Source organism: Podarcis filfolensis (genome assembly GCF_964270895.1).
Source record: "Podarcis filfolensis genome assembly, chromosome: 2".
NCBI lineage: Eukaryota > Metazoa > Chordata > Lepidosauria > Squamata > Lacertidae > Podarcis > Podarcis filfolensis.
This window is the reverse complement of record NC_139605.1, coordinates 93,830,370-93,853,927: the sequence shown is the minus strand read 5'-3', so window position 1 is coordinate 93,853,927 and position 23,558 is coordinate 93,830,370. Positions and strand designations below refer to the sequence as shown.

Sequence of the window (23,558 nt, the reverse complement as noted above, 5' to 3'; positions counted from 1 at the left end):
AACAACACCCAGTTTAAAGAGACATTCAAACCAGACCAAGGTTTGTAATGGTATGTAGGATGAGTGGCTAGCATATACTTCATAAGGAACTCGTAAGCATTGCTTTCGGGTCCCATGTAATGCTCAGTTTTATCATTTTTGTTCACAAGAGAATTCCTGCGAATGTGTCTTGTAATGAAAATAAAACACAGGAACATATGTTTCTGTCTACACACCCAGAATTCTTAGCTGCCCCCAAACTCTTGCCATGCTTGCATCTGACTTCCAGGCAGCTATTTTTCAATGTTCTTTCCGTTCTGTAGAAGCCATTTTGGCAAATAAGAGATATATAAATAAAAGAACAAATAAATAAATGCATTTTGTTCCAGAAGAGACACATAATTACTGTGAAATAATTACCAATTCTCAGTGGACAGAAAGCAAGCAACGGCAATATTGGTAGGCATGCTTTGGTCCATCTCTTTCCACATTTGACTATAGTTAAATATTTTCTCCATATGCTCGCTAAGGAAAACAATAAAGCAATCTGATTGCATACCCTTAGGACAGGAGGGTTGCTGTTGTCACCCATGTATTTCCATTTAGGTTGTAGGCACAATAACTTAAAAAGAAAAAGGAAATTAAAAGGAAACTTCAGAATCGGAGGATTCTAGGCAAGCCACCAAATTTAGTCCTAGAAAGTACAGCTGGGTTGCAGAGTGTGATTTTGACTATTCAGAGTTCAGGTCACCTATAAATGCTACAGGGAACATTGGTCAGTCAATGTTTGTGTGAATATGTGAATGTTGTTAAGTTATCTCTTGGCATGGATACTTTGTTCATTTGGAATCTGGTGAACGTAAGATCTAAAGATCTACCTAGTCCAGCATCCTATGTTCCAGCCAAGATGCCAGTGGGAAGCCCATATACTCGGCTTGTTCTTTTGTTTTCGTGACTCCATTAATGATTCCCTGATGCTTTCAGGTTGACCTAGAAGACATGGGAGAGTTGATGGAGATACGAGAGGAGATTGGGAACATTGTGGTCAATGCCATGAAACAAGGTGAAGAATACGAAGATTCATTTGAGAAATATTCGTACCTTTGGATGGATGATCCCCATGAGTTCATGCAGCGCTTCCTCACTTTTGGCCACGCTCTAACCACTGAAGAGCTGGAGTCTCACGCAGAGGAGTACTTGCCTCATGTCGCGCCCACCTTAGACCAGTTTCAGCTACAGGTGAGGGTTGGAGTATGTCTATACGTTTCATCCAAATTGATGTGTGTGTTGTGTTGTGTTCTCAATGGCACCAACTCCATCTTTATAACCCTACATCATCCCTCATGCAAGTGAGTAACATTGGAACATCCCCATTGCTTTCCTGTTTCCTCTTTTCTCCTCCTAGTTCCCATCTTTCCTCAGCAATGCACAATTCTTTGGGCATTTTCACACTAAAGACGAGTAAAATCGCTGTTTCTTACATCACCAGTTGGCAAAACTGGCATTGTCAGGAATGCACATAAAATTTCTCTTCTATGTTCTTATTGCACTCTTTAACAACTGACCCACACCCAGCACAAATACCTACCTTAAAGGAGTTCTTATGTGCCCTGTGTATAAGTGGTTTTATCCCCTTCATAGCCCTGTACGCCCCATTTCCTTCAAGTATGCGTATCTTCACTAGGGGATTGTAAGTCCCCACCCACAGAGCAAAGCAGATTAGAATCCACCTGTCAGGGAGAGACACAAACTCTGAACTCAATAATTCGAATAAAGTAGGTTTTCCTCTTAGGACACTCTAGCTCACAACCAGATGGCTACAAAGGGAACCCACACACTCAAATGCCATAGCCCATAGTGGTCCCATCATGATTTCCCTCTGTTCCCGTTACTGATGTGAGTGTAGAAATTCTGCATCACAAGCTATCACATCTCAGCGCCCCCTGGTGTTTCTAGATTGACACTTATGAGAAGCTCTATGAAGAAGTGTCCAAGTTTGAGAATACCAGAGTGTTCAACGGTTGGCTGCAAAGTGACTGCCGTCCCTTCAAGCAAGCGCTCCTGAATACCATCAAACGCTGGAGCCTGATGTTCAAACAGCACCTCATCAACCACGTGACCACCAGGTAGGGTGGGGGATAATTTTGTCAGTTTCCAAGCTTTCCATTCCTACAGCCCCTCTCCCTGCACGTATGGTAATCGGCCACCATCAGCCAGTGCTTGGTATACAAACCTACGAATGCATTCTTTGAATCAGCACCTGTTATACGCAGCCTAACTATATTTTGTGTGAAGAAGCACTTCCTTTTGTCTGTCTTGTATCACCCACCTTTACATCCACTTTTAGTGGATATGTAATGAGAGAGGGAGAAAAGTGACTTGAGACCTACTTTTATAAACCTCTTATCAGGTCCCCCAATTACAAAAGCTCTGCTTTGCAACATGAAAGAAAAGGTCAGATCCCAGAGCTGAAGAATCTGGTGTCAGAGGAATCCCAGCTTGGGCAATTATCATATTGGAATTAGCTTTCTAGACATGGGTAAAATTTCAGCTGCTGTTGCTGTTGCTTCCATACTGCCCTTCATCCAAGGATCACAGAGCGGTTTACAACATAAAACACTGCATTTGGCTGACAGTTGTGGGATCAATAATATCTTTCTCTCCATACTCATAGGATCTCAGGATAAACCCTAGAGGTCCAGAAAAATGGCAAGAGGGCAAGATGGAAATGGTTAGAAAGTGTTGCTTAAAACTAGGGCTGCCATATTTTGAAGAGGACACATTTGCAGTTTATTATTATTATTTTTAATTGTTATTATAAAGCCACACATATACTCCAAAAAAACAACAATGAGGATCAGAACAGGAAAATATTTTATTTTTAAATATTCAGCCAACTCAGTATTTGTTTGTTTTTAATTTGTACCAGATACTGAAACCAGCTCCACACTTGTAACAGTGATTGCATTCACTAAGAGTGCATTGGTGTTACATGCATGTATGGAGACCTGAACATATAATGGTGCATGTTTTACATTCTTGCTTCGTGTATTTGCTACTGTTACGAAAGCCACATAAAGTGCAGAGTGAGCCACTCTGATTGGGCTGGCATAGCCAAAAGTAACTACCCACCAGCCAGTGAATGAGCAGAACAGCTCCCCCACTCGCCACGGCCACTCTTGAACCCGAAAAAAGCGGGCTTGGATCAACCTCGCTTCCCTCCACCCACTGAGCCTCTGCTCTGAGTTACCAGGGCTCCCGGGCATTTCCCTCCATGGTTTCCAGCCTCAAGTTCTGTGGATCACACGACAGGGGAGAACAGCACAGGGACCGAATCATGTGACAACCAGCTATTGGCCAACTCTAGTCATGTGAAAGGGGCTAGGCAGCCGTTTCCTCTTCAACTCTAGTGACAGGAAAGGTGTATATGTGTACAGTGGTACCTTGGGTTACAAACACTTTGGGTTACAAACTCCGCTAACCTGAAAGTAGTACCTCGGGTTGAGAACTTTGCTCCAGGAGGAGAACAGAAATCATGCGCTGGTGGCGTGGTGGCAGCGGGAGGCTCCATTAGCGAAAGGGTGCCTCAGGTTAAGAATGGTTTCGGGTAAAGAACAGACCTCCAGAACAAATTAAGTTCGTAACCCGAGGTACCACTGTATATGCATAAACCCAGACATTTTGATATATTTTAAAAATCCACCCAGAAAGAAATTTTAAGGCTGAAAAAGGGTGTGTGTCCGGGAAAAAGAGGGCATATGGAAGCCCTAAGTTTATTTATGGTAATTTGGTGCCTTCTCAAAGTAGTTAGAGGTTGTTATCCCTCTCCTCCCCCCCCCAAGGATGCCATCCTCTTTCCATAATGAGAAAGAACTATCAGAAATAAATCCAATGTTTTGTTCCTTGTACTGTTAAAGTTAACCCCAACTGGAACCTTTTCCATTGCAGCCTTCAGGATCTTTCCACTTTCATGAAAGAAGTCAATGCAGGCTTAACTAAACCTGTGAAGGAAGGTGACTACGATGGGCTTGTGGAAGTGATGGGACACTTGATGAGGGTTAAAGAAAGGCAGGTAGCTACTGACAATATGTTTGAGCCTCTAAAGCAAACCATTGAGTTGCTCAAACTATATGGAGAAGAAATGCCTGAAGAAATCCATATGCAGTTGCACGTGAGTTATTACAAATGGTTTTCACTCAATACATATTTGTTCATCTTTCATGTTGCCATTTTTTAGTGTGATCCAATGACCTCAATGCTTTGTAGAAGACTAAATAAATATAGTGGGAAACCAGGCCAGAAATAACATATCAGGAAAGTTCATGGGAATGTATCTGATATACACAATCTGAAAGTGATCACAATGTTGCCCACGATTGAAGCCATTGTGCATTACAATCTATTTAATATGATTGATTTCACTTTGGACGTGCGGCATCATAGCATTTATCCATTATTATTAACAGAGTAAGGGACGCGGGTGGCGCTGTGGGTTAAACCACAGAGCCTAGGACTTGCCGATCAGAAGGTCGGCGGTTCGAATCCCTGCGACAGGGTGAGCTCCCGTTGCTCGGTCCCTGCTCCTGCCAGCCTAGCAGTTTGAAAGCACGTCAAAGTGCAAGTAGATAAATAGGTACCGCTCCGGCGGGAAGGTAAACGGCGTTTCCGTGCACTTCTCTGGTTCGCCAGAAGCGGCTTAGTCATGCTGGCCACATGACCCGGAAGCTGTTTGCGGACAAACGCTGGCTCCCTTGGCCTATAGAGCAAGATGAGCACCGCAACCCCAGAGTCGGTCACGACTGGACCTTATGGTCAGGGGTCCCTTTACCTTTACCTTTATTAACAGAGTTGGGGCAGATTAAGTTCAGAAACCTGCACATTTCCACAGACCCTTACCAAACCAAAGTGTGTTTCCTCCTCCTCATATTCAGATTTCCCCCCTTCTTACTGTTCCTGCATTTGTTTTACCAAGCAAGCCCCCACCCACCCCCCGCCCGCAGTGCTCTGAGAGGTTTGAGGGTTCTTTGTTTGCTTTTAGGAATTGCCAGAACAATGGAATAACACCAAAAAGCTATCATTCCAAGTCAAGCAGAATGTGGCTCCTCTGCAGGCAAATGAAGTTACCATTCTCCGAAGGAAATGCCAACAGTTTGAGGTACCTTTCTCTTGCAGTGCAAGGTATTCTCTGCTCAACTGGCATGCTGAGCTCCCCACAGACCAAACATTCAGGGGGACCTGTAGGCCGAAGGCACTGACAGATGGGCTGCCTACCAACTATAGTCTCAATTTGGCAGCTGTCCAGAATGGACAAATCCATTCTCTCAGTTTTCCAATGTTCAGTTTGCCACGTTTTTGCAACATTCCATGATAATTCATCAGTGTTTCTGTGCACATTTCTCCTGACAGGCAAAACTGCATATGAAAAGGTGTCTAGTATACACATTTTTGCTAGCAGTTTTCCTTAACACAATGCCTCTTTTTTCTGTTTTCTTAATTACATGCATTTTTATCCCTGTTGTACACATTTTGTACACATTCTTTGGTTGAATTTTGAGAAGTGTGAATTTTGAATGGTAGCTGTGTTCCAGTTTGTGTATTGTTTTGGGAAGTGTGAGTTAACGTGCAGCTTAACAGACTTTCCATTTAACAGACCTTCCTCTTCCAGAATCTATTAACCGTTCAATAAAGTGACAATACTTCATTTTTCATAATTTCTTCTCCCATCAATCACTGTAATAATAATATCTATGAAGGAGGGACGGAAGGAATGTCCTCAGAATATTGCATTTTCCAGAAAATTTAAGAAACAGTCCCATAGAAATGTTTAATATTAAATATTCGTAGCGTTCCAATTCATTAAGTGTTCCTTCCCATTGATATGGAGGAATGTAACACATGAAAATGCAAACCAGGCTGAATATCTTCCCCTCCCCTAGCAGCAGCAGTAGCTGCTGCCTCCATTTCTAATTCTCTCCAGGGCAGAAGCTTAGGTAGTATGTATGGAGGTCCTGGGCTGCCCAGACAACAAGACCCCCCTCTTGGCCTCAATGATGTGGTCAAAGGAAAATAAAGCCATATGTTTGGCACCAGCTTGGCTGCAGGAGTTGCTGGAAGGAGGCATACAAGATGCCATCCAATTCTGAATCTACTTTGTTGTAAGATGCTGTGATGTCACAACATGTGTAGTGGGCAGTGAGAACTTTTAAAAAAGAGATGAGGTTGTAGCTCATGATTTGCTAGTGTCTTGTCTTGCCCCACAGCCTGTGTCCTATTGTGAATGTTTTGGGCAGAACCCTCTGCTGCTGTTTTTGTAGATGGTGTCATCCAGATTGATCATAATTCTAATCTTGAGCCGCAGCCAACAAACTCCTGCCTTCCAGATGTGATGCTACACGATCCTGCTTTAACTAGGATATTCTGCTCTCTCTTCTCCTCCAAACCCCCATCCCCTCCAGATTAAGCAGCATGAGTTCAGGGAGAAATTCCGAGAAGAGGCACCGTTCACTCATGTTGATCCAGATCCATATAAATCCCTCAATAAGGTAATTTACTACAAGTCAGGAAAGTCAATATGGGCAATATCTATGCCTTCCTCAAATGCCACCTATTATAGTGTGCTTTTTAGTGGCATAGTAAAGTAGCATTTTCAAAAACTGGCTGAGAAATTTGGACTCAGTGGTTTCTCTTTCTTGGGGGCTGCATATGCATGCGGTTGCCAATGACGAGTAGGGCATATGCCACCAACCATGCGTGAAGGAGACTTCAGTGGAGCAAAAGGTTAATCTAACTTTGCAGGCATGTTAGAGGGCATATCCCAGAAGCACATTGCAACATTACGCTTTCCAGTGCTCTACCCTACTTGTTTGCTCTTTGTGTTCATCTGCCTGCAACTTTGACTAACCCCCTTTCCATTTAATGCTTCCAGCAACAAAGAATGATCACCAATATGGAGAAAGATATGGAAGCCCTATCCAAATCTGCAGGCTTGTTTGAGGTATCTGTCCCAGATTACAAACAGCTGAAGGCCTGCCATAAGGAAGTGCGCTTGCTCAAGGAGCTCTGGGATATGATTGTCTTGGTAAGACTTTGACCTTGTAATCTTAGGAAATGTCAGGTAGGGCAAGTGAAAGAACTCTGCATCCAGAGGTTGAATTCTACCACGAGGAAATGAGAATAATGAGGTCAATACCCCAATCGCTCTCTTTTTTTATGGCTGAGTTGAATCTTTTGCATCCCTTTTCCTGCACTGTGGTTCCGATCTAGATCAGTGCCACCATGACTGCAAATTACTTTGGGGGGGGTTCCCGTTGAGCGAATGCAAGTTCCCCCCCCCCAGTGCTGATGGGGGGGGACTCACACCAGGGATCCAATTTGGATTGAGCCCCCTGCACTGCCAATTGATAAAAGAAAAAGCTTGCACTCAATGGCAAGCTATGTAATAAATGTCACCTGTAGTTTGGCCCAAAGTCTTCATGCTTCCTCATCCAGGGCAGCTCATGTTGAGCTTCCTTTGGACCTGCTTGCCAATTGAGGAAATTGGGAGCATGTAATGAACACTATGACAGCAATGTGATAATGGAAGAAATGGAGTTGCGGACCAAAGGACGTTGTTGGCAGAAAGGGCAGGAAGTGATTTCCAAGTTCTGCTCCCAGTACCACTCTGATAATTTCCCCAAGAACAAAGGTAGTAATTTGGCGACTACTGGGTGTTTTCTGTATTTACTTCTATAGAGATTGCATGCTGTTGCATCCAAATGCAAGCTTGTTCATGTAGCCCTTAAATAGCATATGGTGAACGTGGCAAGGGTACTCCCTTCCTCACAACATATGATCTGACATTTTATGGAGCTTCAGCTTTTTAATTTATTAAAGTTTACTTCTCCATCTCCAGCACAGAAACACCCACTGCCTTTTGTAGAAAGATGGGATATACTCGCAGTGGATAGAAGTGATCAGTAGTAAAGGATTTTAAAGTAAAATCCATTTTTCCCAACATCTAGAAAGGTCCCACTATAACATTTCTGTTCCCCTTTGAGGTGCAGGTTCTATTAATGTTCCAAATAGTTGCATTGTAAATATTTTATTCAGTTAGCGAAAACAGGAAAAACTATGACCCACCCCCCCATTCAGGTCAATGAAAGTATTAATGACTGGAAGACAACCAAGTGGAAGGAGATTAATGTCGAGCAAATGGACCTTGATTGCAAGAAATTTGCTAAGGATGTGAGAGCCTTAGACAAGGAAATGAGAGCATGGGATGCTTTTGTGGGACTGGATAACACAGTCAAAAATATGATGACCTCTCTCCGAGCTGTGACTGAGCTCCAGAATCCAGCTATTCGAGATAGACATTGGAAAGAACTGATGGAGGCCACACAGGTAACTGATACAGGCTACAGTGAGTGTCTACAATTTTCCATTCATCCGTCTGTCACCAACTGATCTGGCTCTGTTTCCAACTTTTACTTCTATAACAGGTGAAGTTCACCATGTCTGAGGAGACGACGCTTGCAGATCTACTTCAGCTGAATCTTCACAAATTTGAGGATGAAGTTCGCAGTATTGTGGACAAGGCTGTGAAAGAGTCGGGGATGGAAAAGGTACTGCTCTTGCCCTAGCCATTCCATGCCCATCAATCAAATGCAGCTTTCAGATACTTCCTGCTTCTCACTCCTATAAAAATGCTGAAAGATAACGCTTCATTTCCTACATTTGGAAGTAGATCTGAGATAGGCTTCTCTGACTTTAACATTATTATTCCTGATAATATTGTGCACAGGTGAAATACGTAGAAATTTTAAGTTTCTTACTTCCTCCTTTTATATACTGCATTTCCTCTTCAGAATAGATGCACGTAAAATTTGATAAGGCTACACATGCCTTATCATCGATTTGTTCATCCATGTCTTGGGTGGTGAACCATTTTCAGCCAAAAAGCCACATCCCTTTGCGAGCACCATTTCAGTGTCGACATGGCAGTGGTAACTGAGGCCAGAGGCAAAAGCAGGGAGAGCAATGGATGAGAATGTTACACTCCAGCCACATGAGTCTACTGACTGGGATCAGAGAGTGGAACCACCATATTCCAATGCTTAAAGAACCACACTGTCTTCTGGTTCTTTTAATGCTCGCCTCTAAAGCCCTATGCAGCTCAAGGCCTGGGTACCTGAAGGAGCAACACCTGCCAAGGTCATTCATGGAGGTTTTCCTTCCTTTGCCATCTGAGGCGAGGCAGATGGTGACCAGGGAGAGAGATTTCTCAGTGGTGGGCCCCCGCTTAAGGAATTCCCTCTCTAGAAAGGCTCACTTGGTGCTTACTCTGTTATTTTTTGGCATAGGGCAAATCCTTTTTCTTTTTTCTTATTTTTTTGTTCTACGTCTTAACTGGTTGCAACGGCTGCTCTGTTGCTATTTTTACTATGATATTATTATGACTGATTTTTGCTTTGCTGTATTTTGTGTATTTTATTGTTTAAGTCTTTTATGAGTTCCGCCCTCCCTCAGAGCCATTTGACTGACAGATGTTATAGTATAGTTTGACAAAGCCCGTAATGTGCTGAATTTTGCAGTATGTGGCAGGATTATAGACCGTTGGGGTTTTTTTAATAACAAAATTATGTGTTCTGCCTCCACGGTCGGAAGCAGTACCATTAATTGGCAGTGGAACATGCTCCTTCAGAGTATATTAACCCTTAAGAAGTGCTAAAGTAGTTTCAGAAAGGGAGGGTGAACAATACCGTCATAGTGCCTCTTCACTAATTCTTGGAATTTCATGGACATTTTGCAAGTTTTTAGTTTGAAATCTTATCAGGTTAAAAATCTTTCCTGGCTGCTTTTGTTTGAAGGTATTGAAGGCTCTTGATAGTACCTGGTCAACTATGCAATTTGAACACGAGCCCCACCATAGAACTGGGACCATGATGCTCAAGTCTGATGAGGCACTGGTAGAGACCCTTGAAGAAAATCAAGTGCAACTCCAGACCCTGATGACTTCAAAGTATTTAGCACATTTCCTTCAGGAGGTCTCCAGCTGGCAGCAGAAATTATCTACAGCTGACTCTGTGATAAGCATCTGGTTTGAAGTCCAGAGAACCTGGAGCCACCTAGAAAGCATTTTCATTGGCTCAGAGGACATTCGCAATCAGCTCCCAGAGGACTCCAGGCGCTTTGATACCATTGACAAGGATTTTAAGGTGGGCATGGCCCTTTACCTGCCCTAATTTTCACATGCAAAAACGACAAAAACTGGAGCAGCTGACAAGTCCATCCTCTTTTCTTGCAGGAATTAATGGCTGATGCAGTAAAAACCCCGAATGTGGTTGAAGCAACAAATAAACCCGGTCTCTATGACAAACTAGAGTCCTTGCAAAAAAGGTAAGGAAGGCGTTTTATTTTCCTGCTTGATTTTGTCAAGTGTAAGCAGCTGGCTGGATTTACTTCCTGAGAGAAGAAGCAAATCACAGGCTGCATAAGTTCAGTTATTTAGGACAGGGTTCTGGTTGCAGTTTCTTGAATTAAGAAGTCTTTTAATTTTAGGCCCAGAAAGACAGTTGCAGATGCCTGTTTATCAGTGGTTTGTTTTAAATGGCAGTAGGACTGGCCCTAACATTGGACAGGGTGCGGCAGTTGCCTCAGGCAGCCAAGTAATGTGTTACTTAATTTGCATTTTGATTTTTACTTCCAGAGATGAAACTTGTGTGCTATGCACCATGAAGTGCTGGGGAATAGCATTTGTTGCTGTGCTTTAGACAGTATCTCTCAGGCTTGCACTGAATGGCAGCCCTGTCATGGTGCAACCATTATTCGGAACTGAAGAGAAACAGAACAGGCACCATGACTACCATTTACAAAGGAGGTGAAATCTGCATGTAGCAAACACCTAAGCTGGGATCTGGAATCCAATAGCAGCTCACCCTTCATACCCTGACACCTTTTCTGCCTGGGTCTTGACTGCTTTCCATGGTATCTCCTGGCATCTATAATGACCCAGGTGTAATTAATGTAAACATCCATGTGAATAAGCTGCTTTAACACTTGGGCTGAGCATGTATTCCTTTCAATTAGAAGTGTTTAGATGTCAGTCAAATGATGAGGATTAAAGAGGCTTTGAAAATGGCCTGTGGTAGCGAACATAGAAAGCATAATGTGAATGCCAGGTTTTATAAGTTCCCTTGATATGACATCTGAAGCATCTCAGTGGAGCAGTGCAAAGCACCATTTCTCCCAGTTTAGAGTGCTTTCGTTGTTCGTTTGTATAGACATAGAACTGTCTAGTTAGTTAGTTACATTACTGAGCATCATGTACAGCAATCGCACTGTGCAGCTAATGATGATAAACACAACGCTTCTCCCACACTCTCTTGTCCACCTTGCCTTTTATTAGCTTGGCACTCTGTGAAAAGGCTTTGGCTGAATACCTGGAAACAAAGAGACTGGCTTTCCCCAGATTTTACTTTGTATCCTCTGCCGACCTGCTGGATATTTTGTCCAATGGCAACGACCCCGTTGAGGTAGGATATACATTCATGGAATGCCTGGGCTTTCTTCAGAATTGTTTTTATTTTAAAAAATGGGGCCTTGAATCCCAGAGCTTTTACCAGAAATCCGACTTCATCCGAGGCTAAATCACAGATAACTTGGACCTGTACTCATTGGGACCTGATCAGCAGCTGAGGAGAGGGGCTGCAAACCCAGTGGGATTTGCACATCCTTGGCATGCAGCAGACCACAATGTCTACAATTTTAAAAAGATTTTGGGTAGTGGGCTGGGAAAGACCTTGGGGAGCTATTGGCAGTCACAATAGTGGCCTGGTTGGAGTATAGGAGATCCTATGTAGCACAGATGTTTTAGATTGTTCAGTGCCCATTTCCTTTAGGCTTCCTAAAATGGTCTTCTTTTTAGAAACATTGTTCATATATCTTCATTAGTCCTCTTCTCCCACCGCTTCTATTTCTATATTTCTAAACTTTGTATCCTAATATTACCGCAATCATCTTCTTGAAGGTATCCCGTCACTTGTCCAAGCTATTTGATAGTATGGCCAAGCTGAAATTCAAATTGGATGCAAAAGAGCAGCCTCTGAAGGTTGGCTTGGGAATGTACAGCAAAGAAGACGAGTATGTTGATTTTGACAAGGAGTGTGACTGTTCTGGACAGGTTGGTGGATATTATTTTAAATTCACTATGGGCCATGTAAATGGAGAGCCAGTGTGGTCTGGTGGTTAGAGTTTTTTACTGGGACCTGGGAGACATGGGTTCAAATCCCAACTCAGCCGTGAAGCTCCCTGGGTGACTTTGGGCCAGTCACTGCCTCTCAGCCTAAACCTAACCTCACAAGGTTGTCGTGAGGGGGAAGAACCATGTTCATCACCATGAACTCCTTGGAGAGGAAAAAAAGGTGGGATATAAATGAAATAAGTAAAGGAAAATAAATAACCATGAGAGTTTTGCTCCCTAGGTGGAGGTTTGGCTAAACCGAGTGCTGGAGAGAATGCAGAGCACGTTGCGCAAAGAGATTTCTGAAGCTGTGGTGACTTATGAGGAAAAGCCAAGAGAGCAATGGCTCTTTGATTACCCGGCACAGGTAAGCAAAAAGGCTAGAGTCAAAATGCAATGTTTTATATGTTTAACCTGTGAAGTGCAAAGAAAAGAGGAACAGAAACAGATGTTCATTCTAATAGGGAGTAAATATAACCAGAGGAACAAAGTGGAGCCATTCAGCATGCTTGTAGGATTAGGCCTTTATAAAGTCTAGTAGACAGTGCAGTACCCCCCAGATGTTGTGGACTACAATTCCTATCAGGCTTCTGCCAGCATGACCAGTGGTCAAGGATGCCCAGGGGTCAGCTGGAAGGCACCGTATGACCGGTTCTTTTCTAGTCACTCATCCCACCAGAGCTGCACATTTGGGGGTCAAGGGGCAGAGCCTGAATTAAGGACAGTTCTGGCATTTCACCTGGCTTCACCATCTCATAGGACTCTTTGGCTGTTGTTGCAGATTGCTTTAACATGTACCCAGATCTGGTGGACAACGGAGGTTGGCATTGCCTTTTCACGACTGGAGGAAGGCTATGAAAACGCTATTAAAGATTACAATAAGAAGCAGGTACATAGCAGCAGCCCCCTCTGATTTTGTCAGACTGTGTTCAGATTTGCAGTGGCAAATTCTTCAGCGGAATAGTAGGCAGTTTTTTGTGTCTACAACATATCACACAGATGTCATCTCAAGCTCTGTCACTGAATGCAACCACTGGAGGAGGAAGGGGGTGCAGTGGGTGTGGCCTGCCTTGCCCCAGGTGTCATCCCTGAGGGGGGATGACATCACCGCCCTGCCCCCCTGGGATGCTCGCCCCGCCCCCAGGTGCCAGAGCAGCTAGCTCCGCCTCTGAATGCAACTTCCAGTTTTGTGTGGGGGTTTTTTTAGACGAGTAGGTGCAGCAAGCCTCTAGGTCTCATGGTTGTTAAAGATTGGAAACCGCTTAAATATGTTTATTTTTCTTTCCCCAGATTAACCAGCTAAACACATTAATTACACTACTCATTGGGAATTTAACCCCAGGAGACCGAATGAAGATTATGACAATCTGTACCATTGATGTCCATGCCAGAGATGTCATTGCCAAAATGATTTTAGCAAAGGTATATGCAGTAAAGACTGTGAAATAGTACTTTGCTTTTTGGAAGCACACATTTTCTTAGAATCTTCTCAAGCCAATTTCACATAGCAATGTGGTTCTCTTCACTCATTCTTCAACCATCCTTTACTTAGTGAAAGCTAAGGACTAGCCCTGTATCACTTTCAATGAATAAGATTTTCAAAAATGCAAACTTAAGTCCTATCAAGACTCCCCCCGAAAGTATTAAATAGTCAATCCACTATGTCCACTTTGGGGGAGTTACTACATTTGAGTTATTAAAGAATATATTATTCATATATCGAAGACCCTGAAGAAGTCCTTTTTGGCTGAAATGCATTGGGCTTCTGATAAATATTTATCAGCATGCAGAGGTGTGGTCTCTCTTTCTGGTGGTTTGTTGGGGGGTAAATAATCTCTATAGGCTCTGAAGTAGAAGGCCACTTAATCTGCGCTTATGTCTAGAAAGTTGCCAAAGGAACTAAGTATGAGGTCTCTGTGGCGCAACGGGTCAGTGCGTCTGGCTGTTTAGCAGAAGGTTGGTGGTTCAAGCCCACCCAGGGACGGCTGTGGGCAGGATTCCTACACTGCAGGGGGTTGGAGCTGATGATCTTTGGGGTCCCTTCCAACTCTACAGTTCTGTGGTTCTATAAAACTTTAAGCCATTACGAGCCTCCTACACATAAAAGCTTATGTGGATAGAAAAGGAGATAAGCAGGAACCACTGGAAATTTACTTATTATGGTTTCGCATTTGGGTTGCAGGTGGAAAGCTCCCAGGCCTTTACCTGGCAGTCTCAACTTAGGCATCGTTGGGATGATGAAAAGGGACACTGCTATGCCAATATATGTGACGCTCAGCTCCAATATTCCTATGAGTACCTTGGCAACACTCCACGGCTGGTGATCACGCCACTCACTGACCGGTATGAGCTGCTTAGCTTGGAATAGCCTTCAGCCTGGCCCAGCGTATGTTCTTAGGGCATGCGCTGACTAGGATGATGCCAAATGTCTATCTTTTTGCAGGTGTTACATCACCCTGACACAGTCCCTCCACTTGATCATGGGAGGAGCTCCTGCAGGCCCTGCTGGCACAGGGAAGACAGAGACCACCAAAGACTTGGGAAGGGCAGTGGGGATCATGGTGTACGTCTTCAACTGCTCTGAGCAAATGGACTATAAGGTAAAGATCTAGGCAGTAAAAGTAACAGTGGGTCATATCTGAGTCCCTAATTCAGCCAAAAAGCACCCAAAGTCATCCCTGAAGTCAGGAGTGTGAGGTAAACAGCAATCCATTCAGAGGTATAATTACAGAACGCTCTACTTTCCTAGTATTTTGTGTACCTGCAGGGACATCTGTTATTTTTAAAAAACATTGTACCTTTTTCTAACACATTACAGCTTCGTAGAATAAAATGGGCACTGTAAAACACTGAGGTGCTCTTCTGCTGGTTCCCTCACTGTGAGAGGTGAAGTTACAGGAAACCAAGCAGAGGGCCTTCTTGGTAGTGGCACCCTCCCTGTGGAACGCCCTCCTATCGGGTGTCAAGGAGATAAAGAACTACACAACTTTTAAGACATCTGAAGGCAGGCCTGTTTTGGGAGGTTTTTAATGCGTGATGTTTTTATTATGTTTTAGATATGCTGTAAGCCTCCCAGAGTGGCTGGAGAAATTTATACCCAGTAGGGCAGGGTATAAATAAGAACAAATTCATTATTATTATTATTATTATTATTATTATTATTATTAATTATTTATTTATTTATTTATTTATTTATTTATTTATTACAGACACAGATCTACATTTTGTTTCAAGTACAATCATACCTTGGAAGTCAAACAGAATCTGTTCTGGAAGTCCATTTGACTTCTAAAGCATTCAAAAACCAAAGTGCGGCTTCTGATTGGCTGCAGGAAGCTCCTGCAGCCAATTGGAAGCCACGGAAGCCCCATCAGACATTCGGCTTCCAAAAGAACGTTCAAAAACCGGAACAGTTGCCTCCAGGCTTGGATTGTTTGGGAGCCAAAACTTTCAAGAACTAAGCTGTTCGAAAACTAAGATACAACTGTATACCTTATTATATCGCTAAAAGCTTCCTAGAAAACAACAGGCTGCTTGTTCCTTCCAGCACTTCCTCTCTTCCCACTCATCTGTTCTTGTGCTACAATGTGTTTTCCTGTGTTTTAAAATATAGCAAAACAATACATAAACAGGATATATTAACTAGTTAATTGATTGAATGTGATGGTCCACAAACAAATGCCTGTGCCTTTCCTTTCTAGTCCTGCGGAAATATTTACAAAGGATTGTCCCAGACAGGTGCATGGGGATGTTTTGATGAATTCAATCGGATTTCGGTGGAAGTCTTGTCTGTAATTGCTGTACAGGTAAAGATTCTCCTTAGGTTTCCATTCATTGTGTGCAAATAGCCTGGATTTCATAGTCCTTTCAGCTTTATCGCTGCAGTCAAATGCTAGCCATTCGTCTCTAGGATCAATACAAGTCCCTTGGGAATGATAGGCTGTAAGGAGGTAGCTATTTCTGTTCTGTTTTTGGTATGCCACAATCAGCACTTTTCCATTCCTCTGCACTTCAGTGTCCACTAAAACCTACGCCATTTGTCTCACTATCTGCTATGACTGAAACTTACATAATGCAGTGTAATGGGATGTAATGAAATGTAATTAATTTAACTTATTAAACTCTGCTGTGGCCCAATGGATTGGCTGTTGTAGGTGACAGTTGAGGGAGAACCCTGATGCCATCAGTGTCACATCTGCAACCAGCCAGATTTAGCATTCTGGTAACATTATGAGGTCGGGACACAGGTGGCGCTGTGGTCTAAACCACAGAGCCTAGGGCTTGCCAATCAGAAGGTCGGCAGTTCGAATCCCCACGATGGGGTAAGCTCCCGTTGCTCGGTCCCTGCTCCTGCCAACCTAGCAGTTCAAAAGCTCGTCAAAGTGCAAGTAGAGAAATAGGTACCGCTCCAGCGGGAAGGTAGACGGCGTTTCAGTATGCTGCTCTGGTTCGCCAGAAGCGGCTTAGTCATGCTGGCCACATGACCCGGAAGCTGTCTGCAGACAAATGCCAGCTCCCTCGGCCTATAGAGCGAGATGAGCACGCAACCCCAGAGTCATCCGCGACTGGACCTAATAGTCGGGGGTACCTTTACCTTTACCTTTAACATTATGAGGTCAGTTCAGAGTGAGGAAATACTCCCCTCATTCTGTATGAGTAAATTTGCCAGTCAATGAAGCTGGGCCCCACAAAATTGCTTCAAGGAGGAGAGCAATCTGCAGCTTTCAAAAGCTTGTGCAGAAGGCCTCCCACTCCTTGCACGTCATTTTAAGTCAAGCCTAGTTTGTTGAGTATCCTGGAACTTGGTTAGCTCAAGTGTGCAATTATTTCCTAGTTCTTGATGCATCCTACATGTCTTTAGGTTTCATTGACTGCAGTTGGTTATGGAAAAACTTGTTAATATGTCTGCATTTATCTTCAGCACCATATTTCATTATCTTACTGAAGACCTCATAGGAACAACTCTTAAGACTTTGTTTTACTTGAAAGGTTAAATGTGTTCAAGATGCCATAAGAGCCAAAAAGAAGGTTTTCAACTTCCTTGGAGAGACCATTTCTCTTATTCCAACCGTTGGAATGTTTATTACTATGAATCCTGGATATGCCGGCCGTACTGAGCTGCCTGAAAATTTGAAAGCTTTGTTCAGGTACTAACATGCAGCCACTATTCTGGGGAAAATAACTGGTAAGGGATTATCACAATAATGCATGAGCTGGCCAGATTTCTTGGGCAGCGGAGTTGGGATGCCTCTAGCCAGCCAGCCTCCCTCCTTCCCTCCCTGGGCTCCTAATACCTTTGCTCTCTCCATTCTGAGGAAGGGACAGGCAGTTGCTTCATTCTTCCCACACCCTTCACTTCTGGCCAAGTTCCAGGCCCATGCTTCTTTCTTGCATGCCGCACTTCCCCCACCTCCATTGCCATTTTGCCACAGTCATGTGATGTGTCACTCTGCCCAGAGAAGTAATGTGGGAGTAGTAGCGCCAATGAGATTTATTGAGCTGTTGAGGATAGGGCCACGTGAAGGATACCATGAATAGATTTGGAAAGCGTGTTGAGGGAAGAGAGAGTTACTCTTTTGCACAGGCCTGGATCGCCAACATGGAAGCTCTCGGGAGTCAGGGCAGATTATACAGTGTGTAAAACAGTGGAAACAAAACGAGACCGAGTGTAAGTGGGAAATGAATGGTCGGCGTTTGAATTTAATCATATCTGACATTTGCACTGAATATTCACTGCAGCCTAAAGGAAAGATTGACTGTTGTCTCAGCAGCGTAATCGCACCAGATGTTAATTGTCTCATTTCTCTCTTTTCAGGCCCTGTGCGATGGTTGTTCCTGATTTCGAGCTTATCTGTGAAATCATGCTTGTTGCTGAAGGTTTCATTGAAGCCAGGCTTCTAGCTAGGAAGTTTATTACTCTCTACACACTGTGTAAGGAGCTGCTTTCAAAGCAGGTAATTGAACATTGTTCACCAAGCCTGTTTGACACTGAGTTTTTTTAGTGCAATGAAGAGTTTGCAAGAGTACACTGACAGGGCTTTTTTTAAAAAATTACTTAAAAGTGGTTGTATTCCACCCCAAAATTCATCCTGTCATAGAAAATCAGCAGGGATATGCAGAGGTAGAATATTGGAATGTTAAAAAATGGCTGCCTCTCACCACTCACCTCCAGAAGTGAGCCTAAAGCCTTATGGCTATGGTAACAAAGGGTGCCCGTGCTACTGTACCCACCTCAAAGGAACATAAACAACTTTCCTTGCCTTCTTTGAAAGTGGAGGGATGCCTTTCCTGACTGGTTTTAAGCGATGTCCTTCTGTTTACATGCAATGCGAAGTTGTTGCCATATGTCTGACAGGATCACTATGACTGGGGTTTGAGAGCTATCAAGTCTGTGCTAGTGGTGGCTGGTTCACTCAAGAGAGGAGACCCAGGACGGGCAGAAGACCAGGTTCTCATGAGAGCTTTGCGAGACTTTAACATCCCCAAGATTGTGACGGATGACTTGCCTGTCTTCATGGGACTCATCGGAGACCTTTTCCCAGCGCTGGATGTGCCTAGGAAGCGTGATCTAAACTTTGAAAAGGTGAATCTGCTTTAGTTGGCTGTGAAGCAGTATAATTAAGAGATTTGAATGTCTGGCCTCTTTTTTGTGTGTGACTTCACTGGGGAAAACCCTGTTGCCATGGAGACCTCTGGAAAAGAGCCCTGCTCAGAAAGCTTTTGGCGATTTGTTCATTTTCTTGTTTGGACACCTGGGATTGTATCTGCGCAATAATCCCATCATTTATAGCAGATCATGGCTTCAGTTCTATACCATCCCTGGGACTGAGGAATGAGCCCCTGAACAAGAATTATACCCCCTGGTACACTGGGGCTTGGACTTGTAAACACATTTCTTGTCTTCTCAGATAATCAAACAGTCCGTTCTGGAGCTCAAGCTACAACCTGAGGAGAGTTTTGTGCTGAAGGTGGTACAGCTGGAAGAGTTACTCCAAGTTCGCCATTCTGTGTTTGTGATTGGAAATGCAGGCTGTGGCAAATCTCAGGTAGGAGCTATGAGCCTACGGTTAGGGCTCCATCACTAGGGAGTCCATTCCAAAACATTATGATAATTAGCAAGCAACTCATTGTTCAAGTGATCCACAGCCCCGAAGAGTAGAAAAATAGCTTTGTGAGATACATTATACTGGAACAAAAGGTACAGTTTGGGGGTGGTTGTGTTTTGATATTCTCTGATGTTACAGAAGCATTCGGAAGCTCCATCCCAGTCTTTGCCTTTCTCCTGACAGGTTCTGAAATCTCTGAATAAAACTTACCAACTGATGAAAAGAAAACCTGTAGCTATTGACCTTGACCCTAAAGCTGTAACCTGTGATGAACTATTTGGAATCATTAATCCTGCTACCAGAGAATGGAAAGATGGTAGGAAATAATCCCAGAAATAACGAGTAGTATAAATCTCCAGATACACAAAAAGGAGAAACATTATACCTTAGGGCTGTATCCTAGAAGCGTGAAGTTTAAATTCCAAGATTTTCCTCTCAGAAGAGAAAACCCAAACCCTACCCTGACAGCATTGTCAAAATTTTGCTTCCACATGAGATTTCTGCTGAAACTAATCAGATTTTTTTACATTTTCTTTCCAGCATTGATCCTTTTCCAGACCCAATATGTTCTTTTTTAGCATGGGGAAATGGCAGGGCACCAGGACTGACCTGGTGCATTTTTAATGAGTGATGTTGTTCAATTTTTTGTCATTTAAAAGTGCTTCCGTATGAAAGTAAGAGTTGTAAATTGCCTTTGACCTCCCACCCCTAGCCCCATGGTTGTTTGTGCCAATTTCAGCAGAGTGAATCCCAAGAAATGAAATTTTTCAAAATGTACTTACTCTGAAATCCCCTTAAACTGGTTTGACATACAGTTACCCGAAACAAGGAAGTTGCCAGTGATTCTACATGAGAATTACTGGCTCAAATTAGGCTTCCAGTAACTCTCCGGAGAAGAGGAGGAAAGTCTTTCATATATTGAAAAAGGAACAATTGGACTTAATTTGTTTGCAGGAAACCCATGTGGTAAGGCTCCACAGAAAAGTTCTTATTAATAAAAGACTGGGCCAAGAATTCATTTCATCGGACAAAGTTAAAAAGAGAGGAGTTGTTATTTACGCTAAAGAGAGCCTATCACCGAAATTTGTTTTTAAAGATGAACAAGGAAGGTTTGTCGCAATTGAGATCCAACTACAAGGTGAAAAATACTTGATCGTAGGAGTATATGCACCAAATGAGGGGAAATCTGAATTTTTAAAGAAATTGCATGAGACATTGTTGGACTATCTGGACTATAACATCATTATGATGGGAGATATGAATGGGGTGGTATCTACAAACATGGATAAGTCGCAGAGACAGGTGGTAACTAAAGACGGCAGACTACCAAAAACTTTTTTTGAACTAGTTGACAATATGGACCTTACTGATATTTGGAGAACTAAAAACCCCCTTGGAAGGGAGGGAACATTCTTCTCTGAAGCCAATATGACCTGGACAAGAATTGATCAAATATGGATAACTAGAGGTCTGGCACCTAAGATACGAAAAGTGGAAATATGCCCAAAAACTTGCTCCGACCACAATGCAGTGAAGATGGAGATGAAACTAATGCCAATCGGTTCTTTTAGATGGAGGATGAATGACACCCTGTTCAGAGACCAGGAGGTGACTAAGAAGGCCCAAAAAACTTTGAGAGATTATTTCGAGATAAATTTGAATACTACGGTTGAAAAAAGAACAATCTGGGACGCAGGCAAAGCGGTCATGAGAGGGTTTTTGATCCAACAGAACGCAATAAAGAAGAGAACCCAAAATGAGAAAAAAGATAAAATTTTGGAAAAAATAAAAGAAGGAGAGAAGAGACTAAGAGCGAAACCAAAATCCCAAGAGATTCTGAGAGAAATTAAGTTATATCAAGTACAATATATGAAAATGACAAATCAGGAAGTGGAATGGAAAATTAAGCAGATGAGACAAAAATCTTTTGAATCGGCTAACAAATGTGGGAAACTGCTAGCATGGCAGATGAAGAAAAGACAGAAATTAAATACTATTACAAATTTGGAGGTAAATGGAAAGACCATACAGAATCCATTGGAAATTAGAAACTGCTTCCAGAGATATTTTAAACAACTCTACACACAAGGGCCACAGAAAGAGGCTGAGTTAGACCAATTCCTGAGGAAAAATGGATTACAAAAAATTTCTCAAGAAAAAAAGACAATGTTGAGTGACAAAATTACAGAACAGGAAGTGGAGGGTGCCATTCAGAATATGCAGTTGGGTAAATCTCCAGGACCAGACGGCTTAACCTCCAAATATTATAGAGTTTTGAAAGATTGGTTAATTCGGCCACTAATGGAGGTGTGCAATGAGATATTAGAGGGGAAAAAGGCGCCGGAGTCGTGGCAGGAAGCTTACATTACACTTATACCGAAAACTGAGTCTGAAAAGACGCAACTTAAGAACTACCGCCCCATATCTCTCCTTAATGTGGATTACAAAATATTTGCTGACATTTTGGCTAATAGGTTAAAAAAAGTACTATTGGAAGAGATTCATAAGGACCAAGCTGGCTTCCTCCCGGGTAGACACTTGTCGGACAATACGAGGAACATAATTAACATTTTGGAGAAGTTGCAAGTGAATATAAATACTAAAGCAGTTTTAATTTTCATAGATGCGGAGAAAGCCTTTGACAACATTTCTTGGGGTTTTATGAAGAAAAATCTTCAGGGGATGGGGGTGGGTCAAGGGTTTGAAAATGGTATAAGTGCAATTTATTCAGAACAAAAGGCTAAATTAATTGTTAACAATGTGGTGACAGAGGGATTTAAGATAGAGAAAGGTACACGACAAGGCTGCCCAATTTCCCCATTGTTGTTCATTTCAGTCCTGGAGGTACTATTGAACATGATTAGAAGGGACTGTTTGATTAAAGGCATTCAGGTCGGAGCTAAGCAATATAAATTGAAAGCATTTGCAGATGACTTAGTTTTAACATTACAGGAGCCAGAATCTAGTTCGAAAAGAGTTTTGGAAGTGATTCAAGAATTTGGGCAGATGGCTGGTTTTAAGTTGAACAAGTCAAAAACTAAAGTTCTTGAGAAAAATTTAACACCGATTGAGAAAGAAAGGTTTCAGAAGGAGACAGGTCTAACAATAGTAAAGAAGGTTAAATATTTGGGGGTTAACATGACTGCTAAGAACTTAAATCTATTTAAAGACAACTATGAGAAATGTTGGTTGGAAGTGAAGAAAGATTTAGAGATATGGTCAAACCTGAAGCTTTCCTTGTTGGGCAGAATTGCGGCTATAAAGATGAATGTATTGCCAAAGATGTTATTTTTGTTTCAATCTTTGCAAATTTTGGACAAGATGGACTGTTTCAAGAAGTGGCAGAGAGATATCTCTAGATTTGTCTGGCAGGGCAAGAAGCCCAGAATAAAATTTAAAATATTAACTGATACTAAAGAAAGAGGTGGTTTTGCCCTGCCAGACCTGAAACTTTATTATGAATCGGCCGCATTTTGTTGGCTGAAAGAATGGCTGCTTCTTGAAAACACAGACATTTTGGATTTAGAAGGTTTTAACAATGTTTTTGGGTGGCATGCATATTTGTGGTACGACAAGGTTAAAGCTCATAAAGCATTTAAAAACCATATTGTCAGGAAAGCATTGTTTAATGTCTGGCTAAGATATAAAGACCTACTGGAGAATAAAACCCCAAGGTGGTTGTCACCAATGGAAGCAAAGGCATTGAAAAAGTCCAATATGGAGGCCAAATGGCCGAAATATTGGGAAATATTGGAACAAGAAGGAGATAAATTGAAATTGCAGAGTTTTGAGAAATTAAAAGACAAGGTGCGAGATTGGTTGCACTATTTTCAAATAAGAGAGGCTTATAATTTGGATAAAAAAATAGGTTTCCAGGTGGAAAAATCAAAATTGGAAACTGAATTGTTAGAACCCAAAACTAAAACACTTTCAAGAATGTATAACTTGCTGCTAAAATGGAACACGCAGGATGAAACAGTTAAATCTGCTATGATTAAATGGGCACAAGATGTTGGTCATAACATTATGTTTGCTGACTGGGAACAGTTGTGGACCACAGGTATGAAATTTACGGCTTGTAATGCCCTAAGAGAGAATATTATGAAAATGATATACAGGTGGTACATGACACCAGTCAAGCTTGCAAAAATCTATCATTTGCCCGACAATAAATGTTGGAAGTGTAAAGAAAATGAAGGAACATTCTTTCACCTTTGGTGGACATGCCCAAAGATTAAGGCTTTCTGGGAGATGAT

The 23,558-nt window shown here is 42.5% G+C and overlaps 1 protein-coding gene across 3 annotated transcripts in view; it reads left to right on the top strand.

Moving 5' to 3' along the window:
* Positions 1-23,558, top strand: part of DNAH17 (dynein axonemal heavy chain 17) — a 98,486-nt gene that overhangs the window by 22,099 nt on the left and 52,829 nt on the right. For 2 of the 3 annotated variants that reach the window (XM_083598392.1, XM_083598393.1), the window contains 23 exons: positions 964-1,218; positions 1,936-2,105; positions 3,928-4,150; positions 5,018-5,134; positions 6,435-6,521; positions 6,905-7,057; positions 8,110-8,358; positions 8,457-8,579; positions 9,825-10,172; positions 10,262-10,353; positions 11,363-11,489; positions 11,984-12,136; positions 12,438-12,563; positions 12,978-13,085; positions 13,487-13,618; positions 14,379-14,539; positions 14,640-14,796; positions 15,898-16,002; positions 17,186-17,343; positions 18,012-18,150; positions 18,552-18,779; positions 19,105-19,242; positions 19,486-19,618. In XM_083598392.1, the coding sequence (XP_083454518.1) occupies positions 964-1,218; positions 1,936-2,105; positions 3,928-4,150; positions 5,018-5,134; positions 6,435-6,521; positions 6,905-7,057; positions 8,110-8,358; positions 8,457-8,579; positions 9,825-10,172; positions 10,262-10,353; positions 11,363-11,489; positions 11,984-12,136; positions 12,438-12,563; positions 12,978-13,085; positions 13,487-13,618; positions 14,379-14,539; positions 14,640-14,796; positions 15,898-16,002; positions 17,186-17,343; positions 18,012-18,150; positions 18,552-18,779; positions 19,105-19,242; positions 19,486-19,618 (3,682 nt within the window). Of the gene's footprint in view, positions 1-963; positions 1,219-1,935; positions 2,106-3,927; positions 4,151-5,017; positions 5,135-6,434; positions 6,522-6,904; positions 7,058-8,109; positions 8,359-8,456; positions 8,580-9,824; positions 10,173-10,261; positions 10,354-11,362; positions 11,490-11,983; positions 12,137-12,437; positions 12,564-12,977; positions 13,086-13,486; positions 13,619-14,378; positions 14,540-14,639; positions 14,797-15,897; positions 16,003-17,185; positions 17,344-18,011; positions 18,151-18,551; positions 18,780-19,104; positions 19,243-19,485; positions 19,619-23,558 lie in introns of those variants that run through there. The other variant, XM_083598394.1, reaches the window with a different exon arrangement.